The sequence below is a fragment of the Scleropages formosus genome, chromosome 13, assembly GCF_900964775.1.
Source record: "Scleropages formosus chromosome 13, fSclFor1.1, whole genome shotgun sequence".
Taxonomy (NCBI): Eukaryota; Metazoa; Chordata; class Actinopteri; order Osteoglossiformes; family Osteoglossidae; genus Scleropages; species Scleropages formosus.
The window spans coordinates 8,314,328-8,339,488 of NC_041818.1; the positions used below are offsets into that span (position 1 = coordinate 8,314,328).

The window sequence follows — 25,161 nt, forward strand, 5'->3', positions numbered from 1 at the left end:
AGGTCTTGCGTGGTAATTCAGTGTCCTCTGGGGTCACGACCATGTCCTTGATTTCCTCATAAGGGTAAGACATGTCTTCCAGGATGTAATTTTCTGACAGGCCTAGTGCCTTTTTTTTGTCTTTCTGCCTTCTGGATTTCCATTTCATAAATACATTCTCTATATTACATATATATCATCAGCTTTGGATACCTTAGAGTTTGCATGGAAAGCTGTAATATTAATTGTGCACGCAGCCCATGAAACGGCATAAATTTAAAATTAGGGCAAATCACAGAAGTCTTTTCAAGAAGGTAACATGATGGTCGATATACTGGTGTGCTGAGTCTCCTGCCCATTGATCATTGTTATGTAAATATCCTTCACCAGGTTTCTCCCTTCTATGAAACCTGCAGTGAGTCTTTCAGTTTTTTTTTATTTTTCCCCAAAAGCACATGACAGGCGAAAATGGAACAAAGACTGAAAAGTGGTGCTTCGACCACTTGTCTATTTAAAGCAGATTGAGTTTGCTTTTGAACACACCTCCTAACAAGTCATTCATCTTCTACACATGATGTTATAGTTCTAAATGTCACAGAATACGCTGTGTGACAAAAAGTGTGGTAAACACAAAAACCATAATTTATACCCAAAAGAAATGTGGTTGTCATGCGCATATACATTGTTTTCCATAATGATCTAAAAATATACAAAAAATAGAAACTCGGAGGTACACAAGGGTATACATTTCATGAAGAAGGCTCCACAAGTCTGTGACCTAGTTGTGGAATAAACACATCTCTACTCAGTAGACCTCTTACACAGGATAAGCAGGACACTCCAAGAACTCAAAATAGTGGAAGTCATCCTTCACTTTAAATGTTGTGTAATTGTCAATTAGTACTAGATCACTGCCCCAGCAATAAACATTTAAACTGGTCAGCTTTGGTTCACAGCCTGAGAGCCAGACTTCGGAGAGTCATGGGAGGAATGTTACTGCTGACCCATGGTTGTTTACTGTTTGGCTACAGACCAAGGAGTCCCAAGGCCAACAGCCTCAGGGCCACCGTTCCAACAGCAGCAGATTCATGTGGTTCTGTAATGAGGTGGCGTGTCTGGGCATAGTCCTTCCATTAGAAAGCGCAGTTAATGCAGAGCTGCCTGTGTTTCCGGCTGTGCCACTTCATTGCCAGGATAGAAACCCTACAGGAAGCTAGTACCACTGCCCACAGGGCTTTCCTTGCATGGTGGTTTAAGAAGAACAGTACTGAAATGACCCCTCTTCCATAACTATAACTGTTGCTAAACCCCAGCCCCAGACAATACGTCATGGACTATTCTTGTGGCAAAAGAAATATCTCCAACAATGTGCGGTAGAAAAATAAATAAATAAATAAAAGGAGCAAAACCCCTTTTAGAGGAATCTAATGGCAAAGAAGCAAAAAAGGTTTTTAGCTAAGAGGGTTCTCTGAAAGGGGACAAATCAAAGATGTCTACACATACACAGTCTTTAATTTTTCTTTTTTATGTAAGTACCAGCAACTTTGTCAAGAATCTGTGAAGCATATGAGTGTATGAAGTATCATAAATATGCCACTTTTGTAAGATACATTCATTCATTCATTCATTCATTCCTCACTGTCTTAACTCTTGAGTAAAAACTAATCATATACATCGATAAGTAAATAGGCAGACAGAGAGACATGCAGATAGATAGATAGATAGATAGATAGATAGATAGATATTTACCGAATCGAATTAAAGTTGTAATGAGAAAATTCTTATTACTGGTACAGTTTTGAGATGTACACCATGCTGTTGCTTTGGAGAACTCACATATGCTCTTTTATCTAAGGATTAATACTGCATTAGACTTTTTGTAAAACAAGTTACAATGCCCAGCTCTGGAACCTCCCAGACATCTAACCCACCAGTGTTACAATGACCTACTTGAGCTTTCCTTGCTTACTAGGGAATTCAGCCCTTTAGCAATTTTTATTTATATTCTTCCCAAATTGGATTTGCATTGCTATTGAACAAATTGGCAATGGGGATGAAAGCACTGCTTTACAAATCGTGTCAGATGGTGCTAAAACCCACAGGCTCTTTGTCCACAATCCATCATGCTACTGATCGGAGGTAATGGACGTCCCAGGTCTTAATTCTGAGTTATTTTTCATTATGGTCTTTTTACCTGGTTTTACAAAATACTCATGAACACAAAACTGAGCGACTTGGAAAAAAGGAGAGTGTAAGACCATGAGTGTTTGCATGGGCAGTTTCTGTGATTTTCTCTTCATGAAGCCATTTGTAATGTCTTCATGCATAGCAGCCCATGTAGTGTGTGTAACATGGTGTTGATTCAATAAAAAAGCTGTGTTTACAAATAGAAAAAGTATGCAAACGTGAGAATGGGCAATGACTTCTAATTAATGAGATTACTGCAATGCAGCTTTTCTGCACTTCACTTTTTTTCAAAGTATTTTTCGTATGTATGAGTTACAAAAAATTACTAACAGCTTTAAAAATGACCCCATGATATTCGCAAGGAATATCCACATCAAAAATTGAGAATGAATAACACATTGAGTCATACATTGAATAAGCTAAAAAACTAATTGCTTTTTATTGCCTTTGCAGTCCAGATGGGCTGCTCATCACCAGAGGTTAATTGTGGGAAACTGTGCTGTTGCTTTGCAATGCAGACCTCTTTCTTTACAAAAATGTGACTGACGAGGACAAAGGACAGGCTGAATTAGAGAGGAAAGATATTGATGTAATTAGTAAGATTTAATACTCCAGAAATTGTAACATGTGAAATTATCAAAACCTTAAAGCAGAAGGTATAAATTGAATTTCTTCTTTAAAATTCCGTTGAACGTAGTTACCTGCTTTTCCTTTGTGTTCAAAGATTATAAACATTCTTACACCAAATAATTTGTTTAATTATGAATTGATCTGTCTTGCGTCTGCTTCTCTACTGTCTTCTTTTTTGTGTTAGAGCTGCATCCTGTCCTAAAAGGCCTCCACCCCTTCTGAAATGGACTTACCGTGTGAGGTGTACCTGCTGGTGGTTTTGTTCACCTGTCTGGTGCTTCAGGCCCAGGCCCAAGAGAGGGACTACACAGTCCGCGAAGAGTTGCCTGAGAATGTGCGCATCGGGAACCTCCGTAAGGACCTGGATCTGGCTCTGGAGCCAGATGTCAAACTTTCCTCACCCCTGCAATTCAAACCTGTGTACAAGACTGGTGACGTGCCTTTGGTGCGAGTAGAGGCCACCACAGGGGACATCTACACCACTTCCAACCGTATTGATCGTGAGAAGCTCTGCTCGGGTGTCTTCAATGAGAAGCGCTGTTTCTACGAGATTGAGGTGGCTGTGCTGCCTGATGAGATATTCCGCCTTGTGAAGATACGCTTTCAGATAGAGGACATTAACGACAATGCACCACTCTTCCAGTCGACCGTCATCAACATCTCCATTCCAGAGAACACAGCCATCAACTCCCGGTACCCTGTGCCATCAGCCCTGGACCCAGATGTGGGGATCAATGGCATTCAACACTATGAGCTTGTGAAGGTGAGCCTCTCACTGCCTACATCTTCAGAGCTGAGAATTGTCTGTTGCATCAGAATTGCAGGCATGACAAATACATCAGTGCCTCGGTCATCTTGTCAAAGTGTTAAAATCAAAGTTTCACCTTGTTTTGGCCATTTTTTAAAGACAATATCGCTGCTATTCTAAAGTCTGCAGCCTTTCTTAAACATCATTTAGAAGCCTTGCTGAAGCACTAGAATCTCTGCAATTGTATAAAGTATTACCCAAGGTGCTTTTAAGGTTGAACAGCTGACTGGAGATTATTTTCACAGTAGGTCAGATGAAATTCAGTTAGCTAAAAGGGAGCAAAAGTCATAAAAAAGATTAGATCATGCTATCTTAGGCTTGAATTTGTGACTCCTCATTTTGGAATACAGTGGCTTTCCACTGAGGGTAGAGGGTGAAAGAAGGAATACGAAAAACACTTGCGATATTTTACATCTGTTATGGTCATACTACACATTGATTAGATTATCGTTTGAAAATAGCTTTCACAGGTGCATTAATAATGAAACTGTCAGGCTGCAAAGTCATCAGCATTTTATTTGAGATTCTGACTACTTCAGTATGGTAATCATAATGCAAGTTATTGAGTCCGGAATGAAGAAGCCATGATAAATGGTTTAAGGTAAGTCTTTAATTGCACACTGAAATGGGATAGAAAATATTAATGAGTACCTTTTTCAGCACTGGAATGTTCTCACTCATCAATTAATTGAAACTGTATGAAAAGTTAGCTCAATATCCTGTGCCTGTTAATATAGTGGGTTGTAGCCAGAATGAAAATTCTTTTTTTTTTCCAACTTAAATCATGAACACTTGGTATTGAATGCTTGGGGACAGCTGGTACTATAGTGATTACAGCTGCTGCCTTTGGACCCAAATGTTACAAGTTTGAATCCCACCTACAGCTGTAGTACCCTTGAGCAAAGTATTACTCTGAATTGCTCCTGTAAAGCTACCCAGCTGTACAAATGGGTAAATAATTGTAGGTAGCTTAACATTGTAAGTCCTTTTGGAGAAGATCATCAGCTAAATGAATAAATGTATTGTAGAAATCCAGTTGTTGCTTACAGGACAAATTTGGGTCAAGCTTTTTTGTTCACTGCCTTCAGAAAAAAGTAATGCTTCAAGTTCCACCTTTTGCCATGCAACAAAATAAATGTGATAATAGTAAACAATAAAATATTCCACAATAAGATAAATGTTTGCTACAATTGGCACATTACATGATGTGCATGATGTACTGTTATCTCAGCAATGGCGAGCCAAACTTAATTTATCAAAATGTTGTTTTTTCTTTCAATAGAACCCAATTATAGAACAGCACAAAACTATTATTTATGTCCATGAGCTAGACTTGACAGTATTGCATGAGGTTTGGTTAAGGTCGCTGTGTGAAATGGGGAAGTGCCATTCAGGCACACTATTTAAAGGGAAAAAACTGTCATTATAGGCTAAAGAGCAATTTGTACTTTTTTTTTCCTTGAGAATTGTGAGAATCTCATGCTTTCTGTGTCTGACTTGATTACCAATTTGCATTTTTAAAGAGGGTTTATCTCTGCCAAGGCCCCTTTGCTGCTGCTCTGCCTTGAATTGATGAAAGTCTGACTGGAATTGTTTACGCCTGGAAAATGACCAGCATAATTTTTTCTTGCATAGCAATGAAGAAATGCCATAGTTTCTTCAATCCCATGACCTTGCTTATTTAAGCAGTTGAGAAATTTCCAATTTCAGAGCATCAGTATTTGCACATAATTGCAGACATGCAACTTATTTGGAAAAAAAAAGGTCATATTACATTTTATTTATTGGCTAGTAGATTACAAAGCCTTCCAAACAAATGTCAAAGTGTGAAATAATTTGTAAATTTGTTCCTCAAACTCTCATCAGTGACCAAGTTCCTCTTTGCTTTTTGGGCATTCATGAAACAAATGTTAATATAAAAACGTGACCGAATACAGGAAGAAAAAATGGACAAAACACTCTGAAAAATGTGCAAGGTTAAAGAGGAGGGATTTCAAAGAGGCAAATTCTTTTGGGAAAGAAAGGTAAGATGAGGGAGACAAAGATCCATCATGGCACACAGCAATGGTACTCCAAAGGTCTCAGCATGACACTGGAGTGATTGCCATCAAGAGAAACATCAAATCTGCAACTGCAGCTACTGTAATAAACTCAGAAGAAGAATTCTTAGAAAAGTTCAGGGGTGAGAACAATATTCCTGAACCCTGTTTGCTGTACAGGTATATATCCATCTTAGTATTACACAGCACCACATACCCTTCAGTGATCATTTGAATAGTGTAAGTTTATGCTGAATTATAACAATACATCTTTTCACTCACTCAGTTTAGCTAACTGCTGTCCTGGTCAGGATCACGGCATTCCAGAGCCTATTCCAGAATCACTGAGCGCACGGTTGGGGGGGTAAACCAGGACTTCAGTTCATTACAGGCTACTGCACGCACTACAGGCAACTTCTGGTCACCTATTCACCTGAAATGCATGTGATTGGACTGTGGGAGGAAATTGAAGCACCCCCAGGAAAACCCTCTCCACACAATGAGCCAGATTCAAACGTATTTGTATTGCTGATTTGCGGCAGCCCTACCCACTGCACCACCATGCTGGCCCAATACATCATTTGCATCCTGAAATACATCTATCAGGCTTCACGTAGATTTTCAAATTGACCTCAAGTGCAGAGCAAATAGTGTACAGTTTGTAGCTTTTTCATTTAAATCAAAACAGCCTGTCTTCTATCCCAGATTAAAGATAAAGTTTAAGTTAAAGATAAGTTTGAGTTAATGGCTTCTCATTCTGGTGCTTGGGTGGATGGGAAGCGTAATAGAAGGGACACATCAAATTATTTGGTACGTGCAATGGCTGTTGGGTGGGTGGGGGTGGGTAGGACTGAGGGTGGGGCAGAGCCTTAGGATAGCAGTTTTTCCATCACAAACTAGATTTTTATTCGGAAAAGGACAAACGTAAAAAGGAACATTGGTACTTTTTTGCAGAATTCAAATCAGCACAGGTAAAGGAGGTAAAACCCACAAAAGCCCTAAATCAAAAAAAAAAAATCTCCATTCTACAAAAAGGAGATTTTCTTTTGCCTAGTTCCCCCTGCAGTTTGCACCATCTTTTCCTTTGGTGTTCAAACTAGCTGCTATATGTCACTGTGCTCTTGACTGATTCTTTAGAGCTTTGTAGTAGGTCTTCATAATGTGCAAGTATTTGCATGTGGCAGACATTTGGGAGGTCTCCGTGAAGTTCAATATTGTGCCATGCCATGATTGTACCTCTAGCAGGCTCACAGTGTATTCCGGATACCTTAGTTTCAAAATAGGCAAGGTCATCCTAGGGAAAGTAATACCATGCATGGTCAGAGATGGTCTTTCCATTAGGAGAGATTTTATCACTTAAAAGAGACCTTCTGTACAAGTTCAAACTCAGGGCATAGCAGACAGATTAGGCTCCAGGGAGAAGGCTATTGACTTTTGCCTAGTTTTGGGTTCCTCTTTCCTTTATCTTTTTTAAAAGTTGGCCATTCTAAAGAATATATACAGTATGTACAGCTATGCTGTCTTTCTTTCCTTTTATAAGTCAATTATGAACTGTGACAAAAGAAACACAAACTTCAGAATCAAAACAGTGCAAATATTATATTTCTCTAATACGATTCTCAGCTGGACAAAAAAAATAAATAAAAACAATATTTGTAGCATATGTACTGTATGAATGCAGCATAACTTTTGATGTGTCAGTTTATTACACCTAAATAAAAGCACACAAGTAATATTAAATGCATGGACAGGTGCCACAACGTAAAGTCTAAAGGTGATTCATATATATAAGTTAATTTAGCAGCCAGAGCAGAGTAGTTTTTTTTCTTTGGACTACCTTCTTTGTCCATGCATGTAGGTTTGGCCTCAGTAGAATTCATCAGATCAAGAACTCTGGACTGAATGGAATGTCAACATTACAAAGCACCACTACGGCAAATTACAGGGCCTTCCAGACCGATCCCACCACTTGCTCCCAGCGCCTGTTAAATTCTGCACCATTTTCCTGCCTCCTTTAACTTCCTAAAGGTCATCAAATTGATTAGAAAATACATTATCTGATAATCTGAACTACTGAATGCTTCTGGTCCAGGGCAAAGGGACATCCTTCTGCAAGTTACTGCCTGCTGAGTCTTTCTGGTCGTTACTCAGACCGAGCTATTTTGCCTGTTTTTGTGCGACCTCACTAGACCTTTTATATTACCTTAAATTTAAGCCAAAAGGCAAAGTCTTTCATATACCTCACTTGAAAATCTTTCTATAATGAGACTTTTCCCTTATTTTTTTCCAGTTCTGTCATCAAAAAAGACATACCAACTTTATTAAATGATTCAGAATTATTGAGCTGTGGGTCAAATGGTGTGAAGTTGGAAGGGTCAAAGTTCTCTGAGGAGCTCCTCACTTCCCTTTATTTTAGAAAAGATAATGCCATAGTGATTGTCACTTAACCTTATGGCTGGTGATTCATGTTCTCATTCTGTCTTCAAAGTCTGCCCTGTAGGTAATGACAGTGAGCCTGGCTTCCTTTTGCATGTGCTACACTGGAATGAGAAATGATTGATCGTTGGCTCAGGCCTCAGTTAGCGTGCACATTGTCTAATTAAAGGCTTCCAGCTCGTCATCCGAAAGCTGAAAGTTAGGAAACACGGAACTGAGTGGAAAAATGGAACTTGTCACAATACTGTCACTCTCACGGCACAGGAAAGAGGAATGTTTGTAGACGGCGCGACATTATGCAACACTCAGGTGTTTGCAGTTGCTATGCAGATTCATAGGAATAATTAAATTGTTTTTCAGGCTCTTCAGCAACAGGACAGTACTTTTCTTTTGCTGATTTGTGTTTAAATGTACCTTTCTGAGGTGGAAATGCACATATTTAATCTCATTTTGGAACTGTGTTCAGACACTGTTTTTTTTTTTTTTTTAATGTTATGAGGCACATGAAGCTTATGTCTTATGGAATATGCTTTTTCTTGTTTTAGCATGAAAATGTTTTTGACTGAAAGAGCTTCAAAGAGTCTCTTTATATCATAAATGTATATAAGCTTCATTCAGCTTTTGAAGCCTCTTTTTCCTTTTGCCTGCCCTACATCTGAAGAACCGAAAGTGTGCCAGGTCCTAGCTTCACCAAGAAGTTGATCTGTAATCGTAAATATAAGTGCTAGTTTTAAGGGAAAGGCAATTACTTTGAACAGTCAAGCCTGTTTCTCATGGGGATTACATATGCATTTGTTTTCATTTTCCTAAGGCATTACTGTTGCCTAGCCTTATCCTTCCGTATGATAGAGAGTTTTTTATGTGCACATTTTTTTTTTTATTCCCTCTCTTTAATCTATGGCAGTCTTGCAGTGTATTTAAAATGGAAGCTTAGCTCTTTGGATTCTTTCGCACTGCTCTCCCTCACATATGAACTGCCCTTGAAATTCTGTTAGCTGCCCCCTTCTCCACAAAAGCAGCCTCCAGATAGTGAGGTTAAAATGAAATCTCATTTTGGGTCCAGCAATGGAGAACACACCGGGGAAGGGACAGGCCCGAAATCACCCTTTGATTAAAGGGCCAACATTAGATAAGGCACTCTGGCATTGTTCTCTGAATTAGTTCTGCGAACACTACTCTGAAGCAGTACAACATCACTTTGAATTGAACCCCAAGGTGTACTTTTTGCCATCAGTAGGAGTTAAATGTATTTTGCAGGTAGATGGCAAAAGTTTAGGTCAAAGAAAGAAAGAATAGAAACATGAGACAACATGGAATGAAACAGATTACTTTTCACGTGTCGCTCACCATTAAAAGTGACGGTTCCTAATCAAGTTTAGTGGCAGAACTGGTGTGTCGAGAGTTCGGGAAAAGTCTGCAGTTATTTTGAATTAATTTCTTATTTTTATGTTTGTGCTTTTATACTTTTTAAAGATAAAACATTCATTAAAATAATCATCTCTAACAACTAGGAATACGTGGATTTTTTTTTTTGTTTGTTTTTTTTGTTAATGCAGACTATGTTGAGCTCTTTTTAGGAATAAGCATTTGCATAAGTCATCATTTTAAGTGGATAATTTTCTGTGTTTCTGTTTTTTTAACATTTTGTGGACTTAATAGGATTAAGTGACTCATACCTCAAGGTACTTTGCAGTATATGGAAAAATCATCTATTTACAATAAAGCTGAAATTGCATACAAACACCTAATTTGTTTCTCCTACTATTCTAGATTGCTTAAATGTAGATCAGTTCATAATTTGCTGTTAAATGCACATTTCAGGTAGGTTTATTACTGAAAATAAGATGTTTTTTAACTAAATAACCAAGTATCACAGTTACAGCAGTCGGCGTACGTGGTGCAGACAAATGGTTTATTCAACACATGTGTATGAACTAAATTAACTATTCATTCGGTTCTTGGCAGACAGAACAGCACAATCTTGCATTTCCATGTTGAAAAAAAAGCTGATTTTTTCCTCTCTTTTTATTTTTTCTATTTTTTTACAGAGTGTGAGTGAATTTGGCCTGGATATCATCGAGACCCCTGAGGGTGACAAGTGGCCCCAGCTCATTGTCCAACAGAGTCTGGACCGTGAACAGAAGGACACATTTGTGATGAAAATCAAAGTGGAAGACGGAGGGACGCCGCCCAAATCAAGTACTGCCATCCTCCAAGTCACCATCTCAGATGTGAATGACAACCGCCCAGTCTTCAAGGACAGTGAAGTGGAAGTGAACGTCCCTGAGAATGCCCCAGTCGGCACATCGGTCACCCAGCTACACGCCACAGATGCTGACCTGGGCCCCAATGCCCAGATCCACTTTTCTTTCAGCAACCAGATCTCCCCTGCCACCAGGCAGCTCTTTGCCATTGACAGCACCACTGGGCTGATCACTATTAAGCAGCCCTTGGACAGGGAGTTGTCGCCGGTCCACAAGCTCATTGTTCTGGCAAGTGATGGTGGCTCCACCCCTTCCAGAGCCACGGTAACTGTCAACATCACAGACATTAATGACAATGTCCCATCCATCGACACGCGCTACATAATGAACCCTGTCAACGGCACTGTGCTGTTGTCAGAAAACGCTCCTCTTAACACTAAAATAGCTCTAATTACAGTGACAGACAGGGATGCTGATCTGAATGGGAAAGTGACATGCTATACCGACCATGATGTTCCATTTCGGTTGAAGCCTGTCTTTGACAACCAGTTTCTTTTGGAAACCGCTGCCCCTCTTGATTATGAGACAACAAGGGAATATGCCATTAGGATAGTGGCCTCCGATTCTGGAAAACCTCCATTAAACACGTCAGCTATGGTTCTAATAAAGATTAAGGATGAAAATGACAATGCCCCCATCTTCCCTCAGCCTGAAATTCAGCTCTCCATCCCAGAAAACAACGATCCCTCAACGCAACTGATAAAAATTAGTGCCTCCGATGCAGACAGTGGCCGTAATGCAGAGATTACGTATACACTGGGGCCAAATTCACCTGATGGTTTTAACATTGATCGACGGTCAGGAATCCTTTCTGTTGGGAAAAGACTGGACAGGGAAAAGCAGGACAAGTACTCCTTCACTGTCATTGCAAGGGACAATGGCTCCCCTCCCCTACAAAACAATGTCACTGTCAAAGTTATGGTTCAAGACATTAATGACAACAGCCCAGCCTTCACTCATCCTGAGTATAACTTTTATGTGCCTGAAAACTTGCCCTTGTATGGGACAGTAGGCTTAATCACAGTTACAGATGCAGATGCTGGAGACAATGCTGTGGTCACACTCTCAATACTGAATGGCAAGGACAATTTCATTATTGATCCAAAATCTGGAGTGATCAAGCCAAATATTACTTTTGACAGAGAACAACAAAGTTCGTATACTTTTGTGGTAAAGGCAGTGGATGGGGGTCGGCCACAGTGTGTCTCTTTTGCTAAGGTTACAATAAATGTTGTAGATGTGAATGACAACAGACCAGTTTTTGTCATACCTTCATCAAACTATTCCTATGACCTTGTCCAGTCTACTACCAGCCCAGGATCAGTGGTAACACGAGTCTTTGCCATAGACAATGACACTGGCATGAATGCTGAGCTCCAGTACAGTATTATTGGAGGGTCTTCAAAGGGGCTGTTTGCAATTGACAAAACAACAGGCAACATTACTCTCCAGGAAAAGATTGTTGCTGGTGATCAAGGCTTGCACAGACTAATTGTCAAGGTCAAGGATCTGGGGCAGCCGGAGTCTTTATATGCCATTGCTCTTGTCCATTTATTTGTGAATGAGACAGTTTCCAATGCCACATTCATCCAGGAGCAGTTGCGCAAGAGCCTGGAGACCCCATTGGATCGAAATGTTGGAGAGGGTGAGCTCATCACTCAGACCAACAGCTATGTCATTGTGGTCATTGCTGTCATTGCAGGCACAATGACGGTCATTCTGGTAATTTTTGTGACTGCCTTAGTGCGCTGCCGTCAGACACCAAGGCATAAGGTGGTCCAGAAGGGCAAGCAGAATGGTGAGTGGGTGTCTCCAAATCAGGAAAATCGTCAAATCAAGAAGAAGAAAAAGAAAAAGAAGAGGTCTCCTAAGAACCTCCTGCTTAACTTTGTTACCATAGAAGAATCTAAGCCAGATGACCCATCTCATGAGCATATTAATGGCACTCTTGATCTCCCAGTGGAGCTGGAGGAGCAGACAATGGGAAAATACAACTGGGCCACAACTCCAACCACCTTCAAACCTGATAGCCCAGACTTGGCAAAGCACTACAAGTCCGCCTCCCCTCAGCCAACCTTTCAAATTAAACCAGAGACCCCTGTCGCTCCCAAGAAGCACCATGTCATTCAGGAGCTCCCCTTGGACAACACCTTTGTTGTGGGCTGTGACTCACTCTCCAAGTGTTCCTCCAGCAGCTCAGACCCTTACAGCGTCTCAGAGTGCAGCTGTCAAGGGGGATTCAAGGCTCCTGGGCAGATCCACACTCGCCAGGTAATTCAGATCTTCTAGCTTTACTTTCTGAACGTCATCCACTGCCCTGAGACAGCATCATCTCCTACATTCACCTTCTGTGATTACTGTGCTCAGTTGGGTGGTGGGTGGGAGGTTGCCAAGACAATCCAGTTGTTCATTCATTTCTCAATACCTTATTGTGCAAAAAACATCATTAGTGTTAAAATAAAGAGGGAGGGAACAAAAAGGGGAGACATTTTCCAGTATTCTAGGGTTTTGATGCTGATTTGTATTAAAGCGTATAAGTGTATGGATTACAAGTCTATGGATTTGCAGAATGTGTACAGCAGCACAAGCAGCTCTGCACAGAAATCTTAAATAATATTGGTAGAATGCAGAGTAATTACATGGTTCTGGATGCATTAGTTTGGTTTTGATGCTAATACGAGCCAATATAGCTGCATTTGCCAAGGAGGGAGTTCAACCTTAAGGTCTAATGCAGACAGACAAGGCGATATTAGAAACACACGAGAGGGCTGTGGCATGAAAGGAAGATTGCAGTAATGCTTAGGCTTTTAAGAAGCTCTTGATTGACACTCAAACACCAGACATGCCTGGCAGGACTCGTAGGACAGAGTTTAAATTTCAAAGTGAGATTTTAAATGTTGCATAATACCATTTTTTCCTGTCCTATGGAAACTGTCAATACAATCAAATAGAAGTGATATAAAGGCACACCAGAACAATGCTGACTTCAATAATCTTTTGTAATTTCATTGTGTAATGCATGGTGTGCGGGAGTGAGTGTTTTTCCGTGAGAGTGATTCATTAAATACCTGTCTGTGTAGCTTACGTTGTCCTCAGAGAAGTGCCAAATGTAAAGTGCTTAATAAATAGAAAGCAGGCAAGGGAAATAAATGTAAATCAAGCACTAGGCGAGGTCGCTGGGCTTAGCAATGACGGCCGTCTTCCTACATGGCAGAGTGAGAATGGTATCTCAGGTCACAGAAATCAAGTTGAAAACAGTTTCATGGGACCAAGATGGTTAATTAGTTTGAGAATAAGATTGAGAATCACTAATATAGCTTGCTAAACAGACCATGTCCTCAATTTTAAAGCTTTTTATTTCTTGCTTACCTAATAAATGTTGACTTGAACAAAGTATAACAGCATATGAAAATAGCCTATGACTACTTATCTAGACAGAAGGAATCGGCACGCTTAGTATAAAACGGGACAGCATATGACTATCTATCTATCTATCTATCTATCTATCTATCTGTCTATCTATCTATCTATCTATCTATCTATCTATCTATCTATCTATCTATCTATCTATCTATCTATCCAAGATAGGCATAAATGATTTTTGGTTCTGGAGTGATCTCTTATCACTGCACTTTCTAGTTCTGACTTTTGATTTAGTTCTTACTGCTTGTCTGCCGTTTCTAAACCTTGAGAAGCTCTTGTAATAAGTATGTATCAGGACCATTGTGGCCTGTTTACAGTAAATTGGAGTTGGTATGGGTTTTGGGTTAAAGAGATTCCATGTGTAATCTCTTAAACCACAATACTGAGTTCCACTATAGCAACTCAGTACGTCCTAACTATGACCAGATGTTGTGCAGAGACTGAATAGTACCTTAAAAATTCCACCTATTGGTGGTATGAAGCTATAATTAGTGTAAACTGCTTAAGGTTAGTGGTCAGCTGATAGTGTGGCTGGAGTTGATTCCTTTGGATCCCAAGGTTTCTGTTTTGATTCATTTACTTTGCAGTAGTACCCCTGAGGAAAGTAATTGCCCTCAATTGCTTGAGTAAATTTGTACAGCTTTATAAATGGGTAACTAGTTGTCTATAGCTTAACATTCTAAGTTGTATTAGAGAAAAGTGTCCGTTAAATTTTAAATGTAATTTAGCCCTAAAATTATGTTCAAAAGTAAGTTGCATCTGTGAAACAAACAATAGGAAGCTTAGGGAAACAACTATAGCAGCTGCAGAGGTCATCTAAGAAAGATGTGGATGTGGTAAAATGCAAGACTCAGTGTTTCAATTAAAATATTCATTCTTCTATCTTCTAGAGAAGCACAACAGTTGTTTTTTTTTTAATTTCCTCAAACAGTGACCTAGCTGAAAAATCAGTTTAAAGCCTCCACATTTCAGTTGTTATTTATCTCAATAAAATACCTATTCCTGGGCATTGCTTTGTAATGAAATACTGTAATAATTCAGTACTTTTATCAATATACGGCTACATACATCAGAAGGGGAGAAATATGCATTTTGGTTCATAATGTATCAGAGGTGTCTCAGAGAGTACATGGTGGACAACAGCCTCACCTTAGCTATACGAAAGACAATAGATCACAACATTATAAGCAGATGGAGCAGCAAGGCATCCTTTCATGTCTTGAAACAATGAGCCAGATCAAGAATTAACATGAGTTTTACTGACACCAGTGGAATCGTGGTGTTTCTTTATATGTTTGTTTAACAAAAGTCTTGAATAGGTGCATGTTTTTTATGTTTTAGCATTAAACAAGGTATAGAAACATTAAATAATTGACTGCTCACAGATTATCGCTAGGGGTTAGTACGACAACCCACTTCTGTTCCTCCCTTGCCATGAAAACCACACGGGTGGTCGCAATCAGTCAGGTTTGACTCAATGGCATCAACAACCAGGAGTTAGTACCAATGAAGCAAAGGGAAGCTTTTTAAAGTATTTTATTAGCATTGCAGGTAACTGTCATTTAAAAAAAAAAAAAAACAATGAATCTCTTCTTAAGTTTATATATTTAGTCACATACATTGTTACATACTTAACAAATTCATTAACATGGTCACATTTCAGATTTATTCCATTATTTTTCTACAATAAATCAAGCTTTCTTTGTAGCCAGATGCATGTGTTTTGCGTACATTTAGTGACTTTCTCATGACGGCTTTGTTAGGCTATGCTGCAGTTTTTCAGTTATGAGCTGTATTGTGTATGTCACATAACTGTGAAACAAGAACAATTTTTAGCGTTTTTTCCTTCATTATGCCGTCTCTTGAAGTTTCTCAGCTTTTTTTTTTTTTTTTTTTTTTTTTGAACAAGAAATCCCTTTCTGCATTTTCACTACAAATTGCATTATACACTCGTGTATTGTCTGCACGGTAATGAAAGGTAACACCCACACACGATTGGCACTTGTTTTTCTTCATCCACCTTTTATTTTTAAACCAAATGAAAAGCAGCTCTTTGCTATGGCACATTACCAGTAAACCTTTTTACAAAGTCGGATCATGAAAGAGCATAAAATTCTCTTTTTGATTGTTATTCTTCCGCTCTGCTTCTCAGAGACAGTTGCATGTCTACATTTACATTACTTGTTCGATTTTTATTTTTATTTCTTCTTTGTCATTAAAAATATGATTTTTGAGCAACATTTACATGCAGAATTATGTTTATAGCAGAAGTATGCAAAAACAAATGCCACTGAACTCATTCCTTGCTTCAAAGCCACATTTGAGAGATGGGTAGCAAAGTCTGGTAGGCTGAAAAATATGTAGTCTCACTGTATAACCTAATATTTTGACAAAAAATGTTCGTACGAATCATGTTATTGCTGAAAGATTGGCACTAAAACACTTAGTTCTTAAGCCTTGAGACGAAGGTCCCAAACTTCTTTTATTGTTTTATTGCTTTTTGATTTGCTTTGTTAGCTGCAAGTCACTATGTATTATAACCTAGTAACCTTATTGTGTGAACACTAAGTAAATAAGTAAATATCTTTTCTTGTATACTTCCTGTGGCACTGTGTATATGGACAGCCATAGACCATGGAATATTGCATCTTGCATTTGACAGATGCTTTTTACAGCCAGATTTATTTGAGGTGATTCATGCTTTTGTGAATACCATATTTCAAATCTGTCCCATGGCTACCAGTACTTACTGTAACATTCAGCAGAAATGTGAACAGTTTCCTGTTCAGATGTTCCACCAACCATATTAAACGTCACATATCAATTTATGTGGGATTATCTCCTTAATAAGGTCAACATATCAGTGCTTTATCCTGTTTTCGTTTGTAAAGTTTCCAAGGGGTGGTAATACTCTTTAGGAGCCCCAGAGTTGCTTTGCTCTGGTAATAGCTCTAGCATTACTCTCACTCTATATCCACCCAGTTACAAGCTGGCGGAGTGCTGAGCACCAGAAGACATGCAGTAATGTGATGTTGGAGATGTTTTCTGGAGTGTGGCTTTTGCAGATGAATCACCCCTTACTGCTGCAAAGAACCCCTGTTTTTCTCCCCACGACTCCAGTCTAATGCAGTGATGATGCGTGCACTCTGCTACCACAGATTTATTTAGACACAACTTTGAAACTACCAGTCCATGGAGGGATTGCACAATGGCAACAAGTCCATTATTTAGTAGCACGCATCAGTGCACTTTTTCCAGACCTCCTTGGTGCTGGGGGTGTAGTTCTACACCCTGTACAGAGAGTGTGTCATGGTCAAAGGCTTAATGTTGTTCATTTGTTCTGAAAGCAACAAACAAACAAAAAGATGGAGGAATGAATTAATAAATGAATGAATAAATTAATTAATACATAGATTAATGAATTATCTATCTATCTATCTATCTATCTATCTATCTATCTATCACAGCAATATTTTTCATCATCAATTCAGTACACACTGCAAATGAATACACTTGTGACTCAGTTCCTGAGGCTGGATCTAACTGTGCGGCACTTCAGTTTTCAAAGGCCGTCTTTGCTCCAGAGGCAAAGACCATTTTGCTTCCAAGCAAAACTGATGAATTCCAGCCTGAGGTAGATATGTTTGTTTCTTTCTGAACTCAGATAATCTCCAGCCCAGTGGCTGCTAAATTGCCTGCTTTTAAGATAGAGTGTCTTGGGGCTTCCTTCCTGTTCAATGTGAAATAAGGTGCCCGATTTGACTCCGCACAGAACTTGAGAAGAGCCCCACTGACCTCTGAAGTTGACTGTAACATTGCACAAAAAATTTGGATGGATTTCAAGGTACATTGGTAATCCAGAAACAGTTAATATCAGCTTTCCTCTTCCTAAATGGCCCATCAGTCTCATGAACTCATGGGTGTTGATAACAAAGCCAGTTTGCTCTGTGTCTGATTATAGAGTGCTATCAGAATAGGTTTTTGTATTGGTTTAGGTTTTGCACTTAATCACAGTGAAGTTTCCATGAATTGCTGAAGTCTGAATTAAAGGCATTACCTCTAAATTCGTACAGCAGCTGCTAAAGATCTCATTTCCACTGAGGCTGGCAATATGAATCAAAGTCCAAACACACAAGATCAAGCTTTACCAAAGCACAGAGTTTGCCTTTCATTAGAGTTACATACTATAATGTGAGTGATTTAACCAGCATTTAATTGGTGGAAGAATCTTATCTGTACATGCCAGCAGTGCTTTTCAACACCGTGAGTCAATATTTAAGAGGCATTATTATTATTATTATTATTGTTATTATTATTATTATTATTATTATTATTATTATTATACATGCTTAATTCCTGTCTGAAAATTGAATCCTGATTTTAAAAAAATCTATTAGATCTTTGAAGTATCCCATATTTACTTCTTCTGTCTATTTTACCTTTTAAGTACTGTGCCGCTTTTAACCTTTTATACTCTTTTAACATTCTGCATTGATATGAAATATTTATTTTATAAATACCTGCATATTATTGTTATTATTTTCCTTACTTTGCTTAGAAAAATGCAAATTATTATTTATGTTCGAATCTCCTTATAATTTTCTATTTACCATGGCATTAATTAAGAACTTAAAAGGTACACAATTTTCCAAGATGGACATAAAACCATGGACGATGTAGCTGAAATCATACTGATAACAATGGGATAACTATAAGAATTAGGTCAGGCAGATGGGAATGGAAAAATCATGTATAAGAAGATGAAGGGATAGTTGTTGTCCAGGAAACCCAAGCATTACAAGGGTCAACAGAATGTTAAACATGACTAACAAATATAAGGATAAATGAAGGAGCTCGTCAAAATACATTGAGTGCTCTGTATTTGCTGTACCATATGGCCCTTCATTGTGAATCAAAGCCCATGTTGAGAAGTAATTGTAGCATGACACTCTTTATTTCTTACTTTCTCTCTCACCCTATTGCCATTTTCCTTCAGTCTCCCTTGCTCACCACTTCTGTTGTGATTTCCATAGTGTTCCCGTTGGCAATCTGAGACTGCTGTACAATTGCTCGATGTTAGTTTTAGTAGCAGCATATGAAATAAGTATTGCTGTAATAACCCTAAACATAGAGTAATATCCTGAGCCTGAGTATATTGTTAAAAATGTATTGTACGCCTGGATCATAGATCCAGATTGTGAATTTTTTTGTGCTTTTTGGGTCTTTGATAGCTCATAGCACTGCATTGTTCCTAGTGGCAGCATTAGTGTAGACAATTTGCTTTGAATATGTAAAAACAGGTTTCTGTAAGACTTTTACTCTTATTGAATGCAACAGCAAACAATCAGTGTACATCACTATAGATTAAAAAGCAGAACATAACATCAGTACAACTGAATGGTGATATAAAAAAAAAAAGTATTATTAATGGCATTGTTCTTGTGCTCTTTATTCCCATTGGTAACTGTGGATCTTTGCAATGAGTTTTTGTCGCAACGCGAAATTAATAAAAGCTGCTGTAAGGGCTGACGTGCTTTTGGGAGCGCTGGCAGGGCAGTTATTTCCTGAAAGATTTACAATCCACATTGCCCCCTCGATGCCTTTTAAGGTGGCCCACAAAAGCGAACAATGTTTCATTATTCAGACGAGCAAATTCATGTTTGCTCCGGCTGGGTGCAATCATTCAGTCAAGGATACAGAGGGATAAGCTGCTTTGTTTGTTCCATGTTTCCGTAGCTCAAGTCTTTTAAAGGTCAGCGCTTTTGTCACTCCATGAAGCTGTGACATTAACGTCTCATCACAAACATTGTTTATTATTTGCTTTTTTTTTTCAGTAGAATGTGGAAGTATCATTGCATATTTTTATCTGTACACATTTAATGATAATTCAATTGTTGATCAGAAATTTTTGCCATAGTAAAGGTATTCATTTATTATTTATAATCAGGTTCTTAAAGGACAGTTTCATGCTATCCTGATTACTTTTGATAGTTGATCAGTGGCTTGGTCACGTGGTCTCTGTACTGTATACTGTTTGTTTTCTAATGAGGGAAAAAAGCAGCAGGAGATAAATAAGTGTTAAATGAAAAAGTGCTTTTTAAAATAGTAGGTATTGGGGAATCTCATAGACAATTACAATTGCCAGAAGAATCAAGACTAAAGGAGGTTTGTAAACCCTACCCAACTCAACATTTACCTTGACTAGGCTTTGTAAACCCTAGTCAAGGTGAAAGTTGAGTTTTACTTTATTTTGCATGCCTTTAGGCTTGTCCTTTGCTCTCACAGAGGTCTAATTTCAGCCACAGTTTGTCCACAGTTTAAGAAAAAAAGGTGGTGCAGTACAGTAATGTGGTGGATGTCATAGGCAAATATGAAGTCACAAGCAATAAAATAAACCTGCATGCTCACAGTCAGATGTTAAAACCAAGCACACACTAAGTATTCTTCAAGGAAATCTGGCAAGGAATTCAGTCAAGTTCAGTATAAGCTGAGTGCCTTGAAGAATGCTCTTCTCCTTCTTTACATAGCAGTCTCTGAACATATGTATTCACTGAAATGATTCTTTTGTGCACTAACAGTTACACACTGCAGCTAAGCTACTACTTAGAGCTCAGCCATAATGTAACTTCAATCTCCCTATATTTGTCTGTCTCTCTATATTACAGGAGACGGCACTGAAACCACCACTCTATGGCACACTCTGTGGCACAGGTACAACTCGAGCCCACAGGATAAAAATCAATCTCTAGCTCCCAATACCTAGAGAGAGAGGAAGGCACAGACTGAAGAGGTGGCATACACACTATACAGGTTCTACAGCCTCAAACAAGACTTAGAGAGAATTTGTTGTTTTTGTTTCAGTTTTTCTTCTGTGGAGAAAAAAAAGTGTTGCTGCTTACTTGAAACTTGCTTGAACTCGTAGTGTTTTTTTCTTTAGAAGGCTTTAAGGGAATCTTTATTTCTCTTTTCCATTACGTGTCATGTTTAAGTTGCTGAACATCAGAATGAGTCCCTTCCCAAAAGCCAGACACTACAATAGAAAGAAATATTGAAGTATATTTAAATTGTATTGCACAGCATGTATTTGCCACAACCATAACAAAGCATCTGTAATTATTGGTTTTCCTTCAGCTTAGTTGAGGATTTTTTTTTTTTTTTTTTTTTTACTTTTCACTTGGCTGGTGACTTGGTAGCAGCTTGAACTGGTGACTGTCCATTTTCATAACGTTAACTCTTTCTGAAATCATGTCTCGATCACTACATTTGATGCTGTAGGTCCTGTTGCACTTATTTGCCTGGGTAGCTGTAAACAGCTACATGTCCTTCTCCCCTACTCTCTGTAACACTGTCTTAGTGCTATTGTACAGTGTGGCTAACATTAGTATGCATGACCTTCAGTAGGAGGTAGCATCACACTACAGTACTTTATGGCTGTACCACTGAGTGACACAGGATGTCATGGAGACATGTAGAGATAAAACAAGTCTGATTCTTTGAGGTAAGCCACAGATGCAGAGGAGTAAATGCTTAGTTTGTGGACCACAGTTGTTAGATTAAGACAGTAACAGCAGAATGCCTAGCTTACTGTGCCGTCGTGATGTCAAGGAGGTGCTTAATGTTTGTATGTTGTAGTCAGCTGCTGAACAGATAACCAAAATGAGCCGATTTAATCAACGTGATGTATTTCATGGTATTTAAGAGTATGGCTTTGAGTCAGAATGGATATCCTCAGGCATTCCATAATGAGATGCTGGTTGGCTCCAGGAAAAAAGATTGGATTTTGTGCACTTATTTATGCATTTATTTATATTAATATCTTATTTATTTATCTTGGCTAAAGAAATATACAAATGTATTTATTATTAAACTAGAAAATAAAACCAGGCTTTATATTGACAGCAATAAGTAATGTTAGTGATAGAACTCTGAACACAAAGAAATTGATGCACTTATCAGAATCTCTGTTTGGAATTTGTGTCATCTGATTTTCATATAATATAACCACGTTTAATGTAAAAATGAGAAAAACCATGGTGTATTGAATTAATAAAAATGCAAAAAAAAGTGTTGTGGACACCTTCCGGTCTTTCTTAGACCCCAAATGTTAGAAGGATCCACCTAGATCAGTATATACAGACTCTTTTCATGTGATAGGGCCAGACATTTCTGCCATTTTCACAAGTTTATTGTAGTCCACAGACTGCTTTGGTAGAAAGGCTCTGTAATACAGCTTCAGAATAGTGATGGGAAGAAATCCACTCTTTCCAGTAAGTGCATTGCTTTTGCATAGGATTAAAAGTATGGCCCATGAAGGGATATGTCACTGTAAATGAAATCATGAAACCTGCCTGAATTCTGAAAAAAGAAACATATACTGTGTACAAAGAGCTTTTTTTGTTGTTGCGTAAGGAGAATACAAACACATCCTCACTTTTGTTCAGTGTCAAGTACAACATGCACCTTACAGAATCTTTGTACTTTGATTTGCAAATGTGTAAGATTATATGAAATGTACATATTGTTTTGTTTATGTATGTTTGGGCTTTTAAAGCTGATTAAAGTCTTTTGCATTGTATGACACCTTTCCATGAGTCTTTCTTATTCATCAGTGGTAGCTCCGTACTGCATACCGTAACCCTCTTCATTAAGCCATCATAGTTAATTTCTTTCATCCTTGGCAATGATACAGTTTTCTGAAGCAAATTCTTCTTGACGCCTTTTTTGGCTGCCTATTGTTAAAATATTTAGAAAATTATGTTGTTGTCACAAATTCAAAATGCCTTAATGAGAGCAATCTGTTAAGGGGCTTATTTGCATTGCTCAGTTGTGTACCATTCATCATTAAATCTCAGCTCTGAGGATTAAATAAGAAATAAAAATCTAGGCTACCTGACAATACTTGACTTTATAATTTTGGTGGCATTGCATAAGGCAAAATCAGTTCTCAGAAGGAGATTGGTAAAAACAAACGTGTCCCCTTTTTCTTTTCTTGATATAACAAAACATGTTTTGTTTTAGTCTCAGAAAACAGGCAATATCAGTTCCCTTTACCTGACCCAGTAACGTGTGCATACAAATGTGTGCAAGTGATCAAGTTTCAGATCTTGTTCACCTTGTACTGTGGGTTGTGAAGAAGGCAAAATGGAAATCCTGTTTGAAATACTACCAGTGTTTAATAAACATTTGGTAACCTTAAGCAGTCATCCTAAAACTGTGTGTTAATGAGGACTCTGAGTAAATGATGTCCACGTGTACAATATAATCTGGATTATTAGAATCTTTATATATCTCACATCAAAGCAAACATATTTTTCTCATACACTGACAACATTATATTGTACATAACCTGAATGACTCATATAAGAGCTTTAAACTACATAAAAGAAATAATCGCCCCTTATTCTCTTACTTTATTCTGTAACTTCTCTAAAACAGGGCATAACACACTGAAAAATGGTGTGATTGTAAGGACAAAAATGTTAACAGCACTGTTTCTCTGTACCTCTAATCACTTCCCTTTTGGGGAAACGGATAGTGATGAGAAAATGCAGCACACCCTACTCTTGTGTACATATATCACATATGGTAAAAGTGCGCAAATGTCAGCCTTCTATTTATAGCTTTATATAAACCCATCGTTCATGATATATTCCTACCTCTTCAAGTCCCCTTTAATTATATGTGGTTGAAGGTAATAATTTGCTTTTTATTCCTCCTGTTTTGCTACCATATGCAGCTTATTATGTTTACCGGGAATATTGATATGTATGATGGTTTCAGAATTTGTCTGATGAACTGCTGTTGCTGTTATATTGCTGGGGCTGCTGTATATATGTTTTTTTTTTTTTTTCCTAAGCCAAGAAACAGTTGATTGTTTTCCAAAAAACAGTGTTCGTTACTAACAACCAGGGTGATAAAAGTTTTAAGGACTGATGCTGAGTTCATATTTTGATGCATAACACAAGGAGAGGATTTTGAATGGAAGGAAGATTGAATATCAGGAGCGTATGTGAGACAGTGACACACTTCCCTGTGGTCATTCAAAGTTAGCATCTATTGTCATTTGCAGCTTTGTCATATGGGGTGTTGATCTTGTGTTAATAGTTTCAGTGAATTGCCTTCTGAAGAGTGTAAATTTCCACCAACTGTCATGATCTATGGCCTGACATTCAAAGGTCACCTGCCAGTGTGAGAGTGCCATTGGGATGGGTGCTTGGGTCAGTTGCAGCCTTTTGAATTCTATTGGCATATAAATAATTTATGAGCCTCTCGTGTAAGTTTTCAACTTACACACAATGTCTGGATTTACTCATACTACTTCACTGTTATCAGAACAGTATCTATACAAAAATTATGGACAGTTTAACACAGATTTTTTTCCAGGTAGGCACACACATAATGAAAACAAGATATAGGTGCTTTAAGGTACAAAGTAAGTCTTCATCACTGGAGAAAACCAGTGCTTGTTTGTAACAACCTGCATATTCATAAAGGGCTCTCACCTTACATGTTTTGAATAAAAAGAAAATAATGTAACAGTAGGTGAACGCTAAAATGGATTACTCATGCTGGGACCCTCCTTCGTAGGAAAAGCATTATGCCATTAATTAAAAGCAACCTGCAGCCACCTGAATTGAACATTAGTGAAAATAAATCTTACTTCTTTTAATTTTTACTCCTTTCTTGATTTCATGTATATCTCTCAGTTGTCACACAGAGCGATGAAAATATTTGAGAAAATCAAACTATGTTTGAAAAATCTGCTTTTTTGCATAAGTACACATGTGTGGCAAATACCCAAATTAATTCAAGAGTTTTTTATTTTTTTTTTTTTTTTTTTTCCCAATATACAAGAAGAAATGTCTGTGATACAATCAAATTCTTTTAATTAAATCAACAAAGCAAATGCTGACATTGAGATTTTTCCTATGAAAGTGCACTTACCCAGATGTAAGGACCAGTAGGGGGTGACTTAATTGTAGATCTGACATTTGTTAATCAGAAAGCTTGAATGCCTGCAATCACATGATTATTACCATGTCCGGCATGATTCAGCCAAATTAGTGCTCGTCTTGTAACTTATTTATTTATTAATTTCTTTAAAAAAAAAAAAAAAAAAAAAAAAAAAATTCCACCTTTGTGATTATAAATTTGGGGAGAAAACGAACACCATTACAATCTCTGTTAACTTACCTGAGCACTTAATTGTTCTCTTACGAGGTTCCTTGGTTGCTCCAGGGTGACATTGCCACAGATTCCTCTAAATAGGTTTTTCTCTCATTAGAGTTACACATAGAAGCACATGACTATTATTGCACCTGACCTATATGTTGACAGCTGACAATATTTAAAGAGATGTCCAATACTGAATATATGGTAATTTGTATTTCTACTG

At 38.1% G+C, this 25,161-nt stretch overlaps 1 protein-coding gene across 2 annotated transcripts in view; it reads left to right on the forward strand.

Annotated features, from left to right (window-relative positions):
• The window catches only part of pcdh11 (protocadherin 11), a 185,773-nt gene that overhangs the window by 7,062 nt on the left and 153,550 nt on the right, over positions 1–25,161 (forward strand). The window contains exons 2-4 of one of the 2 annotated variants that reach the window (XM_018737439.2): positions 2,981–3,559; positions 10,128–12,614; positions 20,432–20,554. In XM_018737439.2, coding sequence (XP_018592955.1) covers positions 3,020–3,559; positions 10,128–12,614; positions 20,432–20,515 — 3,111 coding nt within the window. In that variant the 5' untranslated portion in view covers positions 2,981–3,019 and the 3' untranslated portion in view covers positions 20,516–20,554. Of the gene's footprint in view, positions 1–2,980; positions 3,560–10,127; positions 12,615–20,431; positions 20,555–25,161 lie in introns of those variants that run through there. The other variant, XM_018737438.2, reaches the window with a different exon arrangement.